The sequence below is a fragment of the Dendrobates tinctorius genome, unplaced genomic scaffold (genome assembly GCF_039654945.1).
Source record: "Dendrobates tinctorius isolate UK_male_01 unplaced genomic scaffold, ASM3965494v1 ptg000107l, whole genome shotgun sequence".
In the NCBI taxonomy this organism is placed as follows: Eukaryota; Metazoa; Chordata; class Amphibia; order Anura; family Dendrobatidae; genus Dendrobates; species Dendrobates tinctorius.
Window position 1 is genome coordinate 44,381,356 of NW_027361775.1, and position 12,454 is coordinate 44,393,809.

Consider the following 12,454-nt stretch of genomic DNA (forward strand, 5'->3'; position numbering starts at 1 on the left):
ATGGTGCCGTCAGCAACGATTTGGATTTCTGGATCACGGAGTGAACTACTTATACGATGGACTACTTGCTAGAGATGGGGTGCACCTTACGAAGACTGGAAAGCATGTATTTGGAAGTCGCCTTGCTACACTTGTAAGGAGAGCTTTAAACTAGAACAACATGGGAAGGGAAGCAAAAGACCAGAAAAAGCCATACACCTGACAAATGCTATTGAGAACTCTGCTATTAGAAGTGGAAAGGAAGAACAAAGACGAAAGAATCTAATTAATAAAAATATTGGAGAAAGAGAAACCAATCACAAACTAAAATGTTTCTATACTAATGCACAAAGCATGGGCAACAAACAAGGAGAATTGGAACTACTAACACAGGAACAGAAATATGATGTAATTGGAATCACTGAAACTTGGTGGGACAATACACATGATTGGAATACAAGACTAGAAGGATACAACTTATTTGCAAGAAACAGACTTGATAAACGAGGAGGGGGTGTCGCATTGTATGTTCGAAACGCGTATATCTGCACAGAGATTGAAGCTTCAGAGACTGGGAGTTCTGTGGAAACTGTTTGGGTAAGAATACAAGGACAGAACAATGGAAAGGACACCATTGTAGGCATTTACTACAGGCCGCCTGTGCAAGCCGAAGATATAGATGAACTCTTTATGCATCAGATGGCCAAGTTCTCCAAAAAATATGACATAGTTGTCATGGGAGATTTCAACTATCCAGACATTTGTTGGGAAGCTCTCTCAGGCAAAACTAACAGGTCAAGGAAATTCTTATCCTCTCTTGCTGACAACTTTATCTTCCAAAAGGTAAGGGAGAAAACAAGGGGAACTGCTACCTTGGATCTAATCCTTATAAACAGGGAGGAAATGGTTGAGGAGGTAAAAGTGGCTGGGACCCTAGGAGGTAGCGACCATGCTATTTTAGAATTTTGGATTACTAGAGGTGGAAGACCTGTGAAGACTCAGACGTCAAGGTTAGATTTCAGAAAGGCAGATTTTAAGGGATTCAGAAAGAGAATTGGAGGGATCCAATGGCTGGATATCCTTAAAGACAAAAATGTCCAGGAAGGATGGGAAATCTTGAAAAATGAAATTCTCAAAGCACAGTTGTTAACAATTCCGAAAAGAGGGAAGAATAGGAAGCATTTAAGGAAACCAGGATGGATGAACACAGAACTTAAGCACATGCTAAAAAGGAAGAAAAAAATGTTTATAAAATGGAAAGAGGGAGGCATATCTAAAGAAGAATATAATGCTGTCTGCAGTACCTGCAGGGCACAAATCAGATTATCTAAAGCTGAAAATGAACTGAGGCTTGCAAGAGATGTCAAAAGCAATAATAAAGGATTTTGGGGATATGTCAAAAGTAAAAGAAAAGTCAAAGATGCTATAGGATTTTTACAGGATGAAAATGATGAAATGGTAAGACAGGATGTTGAGAAGGCTGAACTTTTAAATTCCTATTTTGCATCTGTTTTCTCTCAGAAAGGAAATGCAACATCAACTGTTATTCACTGTCCTATTAAGGGAATCGAAGAATCCAGGATATCTATAAACAGAAAGATAGTGAGGAAACACTTAGCTAACCTAAATGAATTCAAGTCTCCAGGTCCAGATGAATTACACCCCAGAGTACTGAAGGAGATAGCAGAAGAAATTTTTGAACCCCTCTCCATAATCTTTGAAAATTCTTGGAGAACAGGAGAAGTGCCAGAAGACTGGAGAAGAGCAAATGTTGTTCCTATCTTCAAAAAGGGGAAGAAGGTGGACCCAGGCAACTATAGGCCGGTGAGTCTGACTTCTATACCAGGAAAGATCTTTGAACAAATTATTAAACAACATGTATGTCAATACCTGGATAAGAATGAAGTGATTAAACAGAGTCAGCATGGGTTTCTAACTAATAAGTCATGTCAGACTAACTTAATTTCCTTCTATGACGGTATCACTGATTGGGTGGATCAAGGAAATGCTGTAGATATAGTATATCTTGACTTCAGCAAAGCATTTGACAAAGTCTCTCATACAATCCTTATTGAAAAAATGACTAAGTATGGAATGGACAAGGCAACTGTTAGGTGGATTCATAACTGGCTTAGTGATCGGACCCAAAGAGTGGTCGTAAATGGCTGCACATCCAGTTGGAAGAATGTCTCAAGTGGGGTACCACAGGGCTCTGTCCTGGGCCCTGTATTGTTCAACATCTTTATCAACGATTTAGATGAAGGAATTGAGGGTAAACTGATTAAATTTGCTGATGACACAAAGCTAGGAGGGATAGCTAATACTAGAGAAGAGAGAGAGAGGATTCAAAAAGATTTAAATAAACTGGAGAAGTGGGCAGCAACTAACAGAATGGTTTTTAACAGGGAGAAATGCAAAGTACTACATCTGGGCAATAAAAATGAAAAAAGCATATATAGAATGGGAGGAATAGGGCTAAGTGACAGCACATGTGAAAAAGACTTGGGTATACTAATAGATCACAGACTGAATATGAGTCAACAGTGTGATGCAGCAGCAAAAAAGGCAAATGCAATTCTAGGATGTATTAACAGAAGCATACAGTCTAGATCACGTGAAGTCATTATTTCCCTCTACTCCTCTTTGGTCAGACCTCATCTGGAATATTGTGTCCAGTTTTGGGCACCACATTTTAAAAAAGACATCAACAAACTGGAGCAAGTTCAGAAAAGAGCGACCAGAATGGTGACCGGTCTGCAAACCCTGTCTTATGAGGAAAGGTTGCAGGATGTGGGAATGTTTAGTTTGCAAAAGAGAAGACTGAGAGGAGACTTAATAGCTGTCTACAAATATCTAAAGGGCTGTCACATTGTAGAAGGATCAACTTTATTCTCATTTGCACAAGGAAAGACTAGAAGCAATGGGATGAAACTGAATGGGAAGAGACACAGATTAGATATTAGAAAAAACTTTTTGACAGTTAGAGTGATCAATGAGTGGAACAGGCTGCCACGAGAAGTGGTGAGTTCTCCTTCAATGGAAGTCTTCAAACAGAGGCTGGACAGACATCTGACTGGGATGATTTAGCGAATCCTGCTTTGAGCAGGGGGTTGGACCAGATGGCCCAGGAGGTCCCTTCCAACTCTACGATTCTATGATTCTATGATTCAATGCTGCAAAGTCTGCCCCCATCGTGACATTCCCCGTAGTACTAGTATAACCACCAAGCTTTATGATACTGTATAAATTGTGCCTTATTAATAAACTGTAAGGCTGTGTTCACATGTAGCGGTTTTTTGTGTTTTCGCGGCGATTTTATACGCGCGATTTTGCCGCGAAAACGCAAAAAAAGCATCCCATGCAATCCTATGGCATTCCACACATGCTGTGCTAATGCTGCGGAAAAATACGCAGCATGCTCATTCTTTGTGCGGAATCGCTGGAAAATCCGCACACATAGGAATGCATTGTTCTGCTTACTTTCCGCATGTGGCTGTGCCTACCATTCGAAAACTAAGCAGAACATTTGTTCCGATGTCCCTCGCAGCGTCACCAGGCCTCAGCGATGCTCCCGGCACGTCCTGTTCCCAGTGATGCATTAAGCCAATGACCTTTGATGACGTCAGTCTCGCAATACTGTAGCGGTCTCGCGAGACCGCGACGTCATCAAAGGTCATTGGCGCAATGCATCACTGGGAACGGGACCTGCCGGGAGCATCGCGATGATCGGGAAGGCTGCGCGGGACGTCGGAAGATGAGAAAAACACGATTTTTTATTTTTTGTATTATTTTTAACATTAGATCTTTTTACTACTGATGCTTCATAGGCAGCCTCAATAGTAAAAAGTTGGTCACACTCGTCAAACACTATGTTTGATGAGTGTGACCAACCTGTCAATCAGTTTTCCAAGCGATGCTACAGATTGCTTGGAAAACGCTAGCATTCTGCAAGCTAATTACGCTTGCAAATCGCTAGTTTTTCCGCGGGAAAATAGGCGGGAATTAAAATGTGGTTTTCTCGCATATTTCCCGCGGAAAGGAATTCCGGAATTCCTGCGGAAATTTCCACGGCAATTCCGCAACGTGTGCACATAGTCTAAACCTTAGGACACATTCATATATGACTGATCCAATGTGACTGATCTGAAAGTTGGTCACATAAGTTGTAATGCTGCAGATTTAAAATCTTCAGTGCGGATTTTCCCTGCTGCATGTGGATGATAAAATATGCAGTCACACGCTGCATAATATGGCCCGCTGGCTCAGTGGTACTTAGCACTATTGCTAATGCTACACTGAAGTTCTGGGTTCAAATCCCACTAATGATAATTTCTGCAAGGAGTTTATATGTTCTCCTCATGTTTGGGTGGGTTTCCTCCCACATTCCAAAGACGTCTTGATAGGAAATTAAGATTATGAGCTCCAATGGAGACAGTGATGAGGATATTTGTAAAGAGCTGTGGAGCTAATGGTTTTATATAAGCAAGTAACACAAGATAAAATGCAATGGTACAATAAAGTTGCCCACCACTTTGTGAACATTGCATTTCATTATTGGAAAAACCGGGGAGTAGAGCTGTATGCTACTATACCAGTGTCTGATTCTGGAGATCCTAAAAAAGGAAAAGGAATCTGCTTGTCAAATAAGATCACGATTAAACCCATGAAAAGGAAAGAACGTGTTGATATAAATGCAGAGAGAATGCTCATCCTCAACCATTTAGTGTGATTGCGATATCGGATACTGCAGGACGAAAACAAGGGGGGAGGGAGGAAAAAGAAGAGGTGGGGAGTGCGAGTCCAATATTACGAGGTAGGTAGGAGAAAGTGACATGAAAGTGAAGGCACTGGAGAAGATGACTGACCCGGCAACTAAAATAGACTGGTGTTTGCCGTAGAAAATGTACAGTGGGGCAAAAAAGTATTTAGTCAGTCAGCAATAGTGCAAGTTCCACCACTTAAAAAGATGAGAGGCGTCTGTAATTTACATCATAGGTAGACCTCAACTATGGGAGACAAACTGAGAAAAAAAAATCCAGAAAATCACATTGTCTGTTTTTTTTTCATTTTATTTGCATATTATGGTGGAAAATAAGTATTTGGTCAGAAACAAGCAAACAAGATTTCTGGCTCTCACAGACCTGTAACTTCTTCTTTAAGAGTCTCCTCTTTCCTCCACTCATTACCTGTAGTAATGGCACCTGTTTAAACTTGTTATCAGTATAAAAAGACACCTGTGCACACCCTCAAACAGTCTGACTCCAAACTTCACTATGGTGAAGACCAAAGAGCTGTCAAAGGACACCAGAAACAAAATTGTAGCCCTGCACCAGGCTGGGAAGACTGAATCTGCAATAGCCAACCAGCTTGGAGTGAAGAAATCAACTGTGGGAGCAATAATTAGAAAATGGAAGACATACAAGACCACTGATAATCTCCCTCGATCTGGTGCTCCACGCAAAATCCCACCCCGTGGGGTCAGAATGATCACAAGAATGGTGAACAAAAATCCCAGAACCACGCGGTGGGACCTAGTGAATGAACTGCAGAGAGCTGGGACCAATGTAACAAGGCCTACCATAAGTAACACACTACGCCACCATGGACTCAGATCCTGCAGTGCCAGACGTGTCCCACTGCTTAAGCCTGTACATGTCCGGGCCCGTCTGAAGTTTGCTAGAGAGCATTTGGATGATCCAGAGGAGTTTTGGGAGAATATCCTATGGTCTGATGAAACCAAACTGGAACTGTTTGGTAGAAACACAACTTGTCGTGTTTGGAGGAAAAAGAATACTGAGTTGCATCCATCAAACACCATACCTACTGTAAAGCATGGTGGTGGAAACATCATGCTTTGGGGCTGTTTCTCTGCAAAGGGGCCAGGACGACTGATCCGGGTACATGAAAGAATGAATGGGGCCATGTATCGTGAGATTTTGAGTGCAAACCTCCTTCCATCAGCAAGGGCATTGCAGATGAAACGTGGCTGGGTCTTTCAACATGACAATGATCCAAAGCACACCGCCAGGGCAACGAAGGAGTGGCTTCGTAAGAAGCATTTCAAGGTCCTGGAGTAGCCTAGCCAGTCTCCAGATCTCAACCCTATAGAAAACCTTTGGAGGGAGTTGAAAGTCCGTGTTGCCAAGCGAAAAACCAAAAACATCACTGCTCTAGAGGAGTTCTGCATGGAGGAATGGGCCAACATACCAACAACAGTGTGTGGCAACCTTGTGAAGACTTACAGAAAACGTTTGACCTCTGTCATTGCCAACAAAGGATATATCACAAAGTATTGAGATGAAATTTTGTTTTTGACCAAATACTTATTTTCCACCATAATATGCAAATAAAATGAAAAAAAACAGACAATGTGATTTTCTGGATTTTTTTTTCTCAGTTTGTCTCCCATAGTTGAGGTCTACCTAAGATGTAAATTACAGACGCCTCTCATCTTTTTAAGTGGTGGAACTTGCACTATTGCTGACTGACTAAATACTTTTTTGCCCCACTGTATGTAGTGTTCTGGTCCATGTGAGTAGAGGGGTAATTTTTTCCAATAATGAAACTGATCTTTCTGATCCAGTTCGATCCCCCTCTGGTATTGTTCTCCTTAGATATTTCTACTTATTTTTATACATCATGGACAGGTTTTGCCCTATGTTCCATTTTAATAATTTTTCCCAATATTTTAATTAATGTAATGGTAGTTTTAATAAAGTGTATAAATGTTTTAATATGTGTTACATATGCCAAATATCCACATAGATCCGGATTAACTGTTTGAACTCTACTCAGTCATGTGCTCGATTTCAAAAAATGACCGCTTATAAGATGAACATTTCTAACAGTCACCATAGGTTTTTGTCCTGATGAAGAGGTTGTGCAGAACCTTGAAACAAATTGACTTGTAAAATCTGTACTATTAAATTCCTTTGATTTTTACCTCAGTCATCGAGCTTTTATCAGCAGCGGAACTGAATGACACCACCTTTTGCACATCGTTTTTCCTGCGGTAGTTCTGTGCTGATGGCACTGCTGAACATCTTCCAGTTTTGAAGATATGGAGGCATAATGATCCTTTAATTTGCTAAATTAAGTTTCCTTGGAGGACCACTGCATCCATGGTCCTTAACGGTGCCCATTTCCTGATGTTCTCAATACTGAGATTTAAAGGCTAATACTTATCCTTTCTCCAATATCACCAGAGAGGCATCTGTGTAGCTCCAAATTTATTCTGCGCCAGGACAACAACCCCAAGTATACAGCCAATGTCATTGAGAACTAGCTTCAGTGTAAAGAAAAGCAAGGAGTCCTAATGTGATGATATTGCCCCACCTCAACGTCATCGGGTCTGTCTGGGATTACATGAAGAGACAGAAGGATTTGTGTAAGCCTATATCCACAGAAGATCTGGGTTTAGCTCTCCAAGAAGTTTGGAACAACCATCCTGCCCAGTTCCTACAAAAACTGTGCACAATTGTACCTAACAGAATTGATGCTTTGATGCTATTTTGAAGGTAAAGAATGGTTACACCAAATAATGATTTGATTTTGATCTCTGTTGTATTTAGCTATATCAACTTTGCATTTTGTTGATTGTTATAAACTATTAATACTGCTACCGTATTTTTTAAAGCACTGTTAATTTGCATTGCCTCGACACCTGCCTAAAATAATTTCACAGGACTATATCTCTCAACAAAGAATTTTTTTTAAAGGGTATAAATTGACAAAATGTACAAGGTGACGTGATCTGACATGTAACATCTAAATTAATTTATAGAAAACCCTCTTGAAATATGTAAAATATCTAATATATGTCAGGCCTGCCAAAACTTTCCATTTCTGTTTTTTCATAGCTTTCTATTTTGACTCAAAAAGAGCGTACCAATATATACAGCATCAATGTATTTTTAGACTCTGAGCAACACTCGAAACTTCCTGTAATATTTTATTTCCTACAGCAGGCAACACTTTTTCATTTGCCCTTTTTATGTTAAGTATATCAAGCAGAATGTAAAAAAATCCTTCAGCAGTTAGATTAGTCAGAGTTAAGTGTCAAAGTCAGCATGGCTCTTGCCTCCTAAGGAGCACAAACATTAAAAAAGGAATCATAAGCTCTGGTGACTACTGTGCAGAATAAGCATATACAGGTTTGGACTAAATCTGAAACATTTCACGAATTTTACAGTGCCTGTAGCCACTATTAAAGGGTTTGATTACAATTATATGTTTCTGGAAAAAGAAGATTGCAACAGTAGAAAGAACATCATGTATCAAACCTTTACAACTATATTGATTCATACAACAGAGGCAGAAAGAAAATACAGACTTACTGTAACAGTTTTGGCATCCATTTCGGTAAACACGAATTCACCGCCATCAAAATCTCCATTAAGATAAAGCAGAGCACTGATGGAAAAAAAAAATAATATGGCATCAATTTGTAGTCATTTCAGACTATTTTGACACCTATTGGTTTGTAACATACACTGTCACCTATCAGTATATTATATGTCATATTTTCAGATCCAAAGATATTGAATGGGATGGCATCAAGTTCTATAATCAACTAGCTATAAATAACAAAGTATAGTTTTTCCTCAAGATGTCCCTATTCAAATGTACGTTCAGTTCAGCTGAGCACGCTTGTCTTCCTGACATGTATTGTACATCTAATTCATATCACAACTAGAGATGAGCGAATTTGTTCGGATTTTGTCCCCAAATCTGATTTTGACATATCTGTACCATATTCAAACACTATTTGGGCTGAATGTTTGTCCTATGATGAGTTCCGAACATATTCGCTAATTTCTACTCCCATTGGTTCTAATGACATTCGGCTGTGTTCGACGAATACTGCAAAAACAAAATTCGAATCCGATTGTATTCGGAACTGATTTCGAACAAATTTGCTCATCTCAACCACAAATCCAAAAAAAGTTAGGATGCTGGTTACAATATAAAGAAAACAAGAAGAAAATGATTTGGAAGTCTCTTATAGCCATATTTTATTTGCAACAGAACACATTGAAGTTAAACATTTTCCAATTTCAATTGAAAAAAATAAATGTTAAAAATTAATTGCAACAACACATTAAAAAAAGTTGAGATAGGGTTAACAAAAGGCTGGAAAAGTAATTGATTCTAATGAAACTCAACTGGAGGGAGAATTTTCAAGTCAAATGACCGTGTATAAATAAAATGGTAGAGAGGCAGAGTCTCTCAGAAGCAAAGATGGTCAGAGGTTCATCATGTCAGGAACACCGCACTGCACTTGCTCACTGAATCAGTGCGTGTGTCCCGAGTAAGACAAACTGTGCTCAGCGATACCTGTGGAGCGGGCAGCAGCAGAGAAGTTGCGTGCTTCAGACCAGCAGGACCTAAAGCACATGACTGCTGGGGGCATGGCCTAAACCTCAGAGAGCTAGGAGCTGCAGGAAAACTCCTAGCAGGGTAACTACGGGACAAAGCTACCAAGGGGCATAGACAGGCTGGGGTCAAAGCACGAGTTAGCACGACAAAACCAGAGGATAGACATAACGGGGAGTCAGGACGTAGCCAATGAGTCATACACGGAGATAGCTGCAAAGTACAAGAGAGGCGAGCAAAGAATAGTCAGGTCACAGGCAAGGAGTCATACACAGAGAGGGTATAGCAGTACAGAATCAACAGGCAAACTCAACGGGTGACAGAACCGGGTCAGAACCATATAAGCAAGCTAGAAGACAACGAACAGGCACAGGCACACAGGGGTCAACACACTCGGCCAAAGGCAAAAGTATAGCTGACGGGGATTGGAGTTTCCCAGGGCTATAACAAGCTCTCCCTGAACCAAAGAGAAACCACAATAATTAACCCCAGGCATGCAGGTCCAAGCCTGCACTGGGCTCAAGACATTAACCCCTGACATGCAGGTCAAAACCTGCACTGGGATCATGAGAGTACCCCCCTCTCAACGGGGGGCCTCTGGACCCCCAGGCTTCCCCAGGTATTTGGTATGGAAAGCCCGAACCAGGTGATCTGCATGTACAGAGTGAGAAGGGACCCATGAGCGATCCTCTGGTCCATATCCCTTCCAGTGGACCAGGTACTGCAAGGAGCGGCGCACCCACCGAGAGTCCACAATATGTCCAACCTCATACTCCAAGTGACCCTCCACCAACACTGGAGGGACAACAGACTCGGAATCCTCCTTGACAGACCCTATGGGTTTCAACAGGGATTTATGGAACACATTGGATATTTTTAAGGAGGCGGGGAGACGCAACCTATATGCCACTGGGTTGACTATCTCCATAATCTCGTACGGACCAATGAACTTTGGTCCCAATTTAGCTGATGGTACCTTCAACTTGATGTTACGTGTGGAAAGCCAAACCTTCTCCCCCACCTGAAACATCTGTCCCGGGGCTCTCTTTTTGTCAGCAAAATATTTGTACCTCTCCTGGGCCCGAGAGATATTATGCTGGACTTCCGCCCAGAGGTCTTTTAACCGTTGAACGGACCCCTCTGCCCCTGGACAACCGGAATCCACCCGTGAAAACTCCCCAAAATGAGGATTAAACCCATAATTAATCAGGAATGGGGACATGTTGGTGGACTGACTCACCCGGTTGTTAAAAGTGAATTCCGCCAATGGTAACGCATCACACCAATCATCCTGTCTAGTGGAGGTCAGACACCTGAGAATTTGTTCCAGGGATTGATTAGTGCGTTCCGTCTGACCATTACTCTCCGGGTGATTTGCCGACTTGAAGGATGGTGAGATGCCCAATTTCATACAGAATCACCTCCAAAATTTGGCCACAAACTGCACACCTCTGTCAGACACCACATTCAGGGGTACCCCATGCAATCGGACCACATGCTGCACAAACAACCTTGACAATGTTTCTGCTGAGGGTAATGCTGCCAAGGGAATGAAATGGGTCTGTTTTGAAAATCTATCCACCACCACCCAGATCACGGTATTGCACCTGGAAGGTGGATGGCCGGTAATGAAGTCCATGGAGAGATGAGTCCATGGCCTATCAGGAACCGGTAAAGGTATGAGTTCCCCAGCCGGCTGGTTATGCGAGCTTTTGGAACGAGCACACACACCACAAATAGAAATGTATTTCTCGACATCGGACCTCAGTGAAGGCCACCAAAAAACCCTGGCTACTGCCTCTCTAGTGGCCATGATACCGGGATGAGCACTCAGCCTAGACTCATGAAACTCCTACAGAAGTCTAGGCCGCAATAAATCTGGAACAAACAATTTATCCTCTGGCCTGGTTGCCCGGAGCTAGGAACTGAGCCCTTAAAATTTCTTGTTCCAATTCCGATGAGACCCCTGCCACTACCATCCCTGGGGGAAGAATGGAGGACGGCGGCTCGGTGGGAGACACCGGGTCAAAACTTCTGGACAGGGCATCAGCTTTAACATTTTTGGACCCCGGTCGAAAAGTAATGGAGAATTGAAATTGTGAAAAAAAAGTGACCAGCGGGCTTGCCTAGGAGTAAGCCTCTTAGCAGATTCAAGGTATGCCAAATTGTTGTGATCCGTGATAACAGTGATAGGGTGAGCAGCCCCTTCCAAAAAGTGTCTCCATTCTTCGAATGCCAGCTTGATCGCAAGAAGTTCTCTATTGCCTACATCATAGCTTCTCTCGGCTGAAGAGAACTTCTTGGAGAAGAAGGCACAGGGTTTGAGATTAGTAAGGGTAGCCGGACCCTGGGAAAGCACCGCCCCCACCCCCACTTCAGAAGCATCCACCTCCACAATGAATGGTTTGGACGGATCTGGTTGGACCAACATCGAGGCGGACATGAAACATCTCTTAAGAGCTGAGAAGGACTCCTTAGCAAGTACAGACCAATTTTTTACATCAGCCCCCTTCTGGGTAAGATCCGTGAGTGGTTTAACCACTTGTGAGAAACCTTTAATGAATCTTCGGTAATAGTTCGCAAATCCTAAGAAGCGCTGGAGCCCCTTTGGATCTCGAGGCTGAACCCAGTTAGCGATCGCCAGCACCTTCTTAGGATCCATATTAAACCCTTCACAAGACACAATCAGTCCCAAAAAAGACAGTTCCTGTACGTAAAACGAACACTTTTCCAATTTAACAATTGGTTCTCCCTGAGTCTCTGGAGAACTGTCCGTAGGTGTTGCAAGTGAGACTGACTGTCCGGGGAATACACCAAAATGTCATCCAAATACATGATAACAAAACGGCCTATCAGGTCAGAAAACACAACATTGATGAAGTTCTGGAAGATAGCGGGTGCATTAGTTAACCCAAACGGCATTACCAGGTTTTCAAAAAGTCCTTCAGATGTGAGGAACACAGTTTTCCACTCGTCCCCTTCCCGAACCCTTATCAAATTGTAGGCCCCCCGGAGATCTAACTTGGAGAACCATTGGGCCCCAGCTAGCTGGTTACATAAGTCTGGGATGAGGGGCAGTGGGTAAGTGTTCCTAACCGTT

The 12,454-nt window shown here is 42.2% G+C and overlaps 1 protein-coding gene across 1 annotated transcript in view; it reads right to left on the reverse strand.

Annotated features, from left to right (window-relative positions):
• P3H2 (prolyl 3-hydroxylase 2) overlaps nucleotides 1-12,454 on the reverse strand; it is a 315,781-nt gene that overhangs the window by 17,597 nt on the left and 285,730 nt on the right. The window contains exon 13 of the mRNA XM_073589425.1: nucleotides 8,316-8,391. Within this exon, the coding sequence (XP_073445526.1) occupies nucleotides 8,316-8,391 (76 nt within the window). The remainder of the gene's footprint in view (nucleotides 1-8,315; nucleotides 8,392-12,454) is intronic.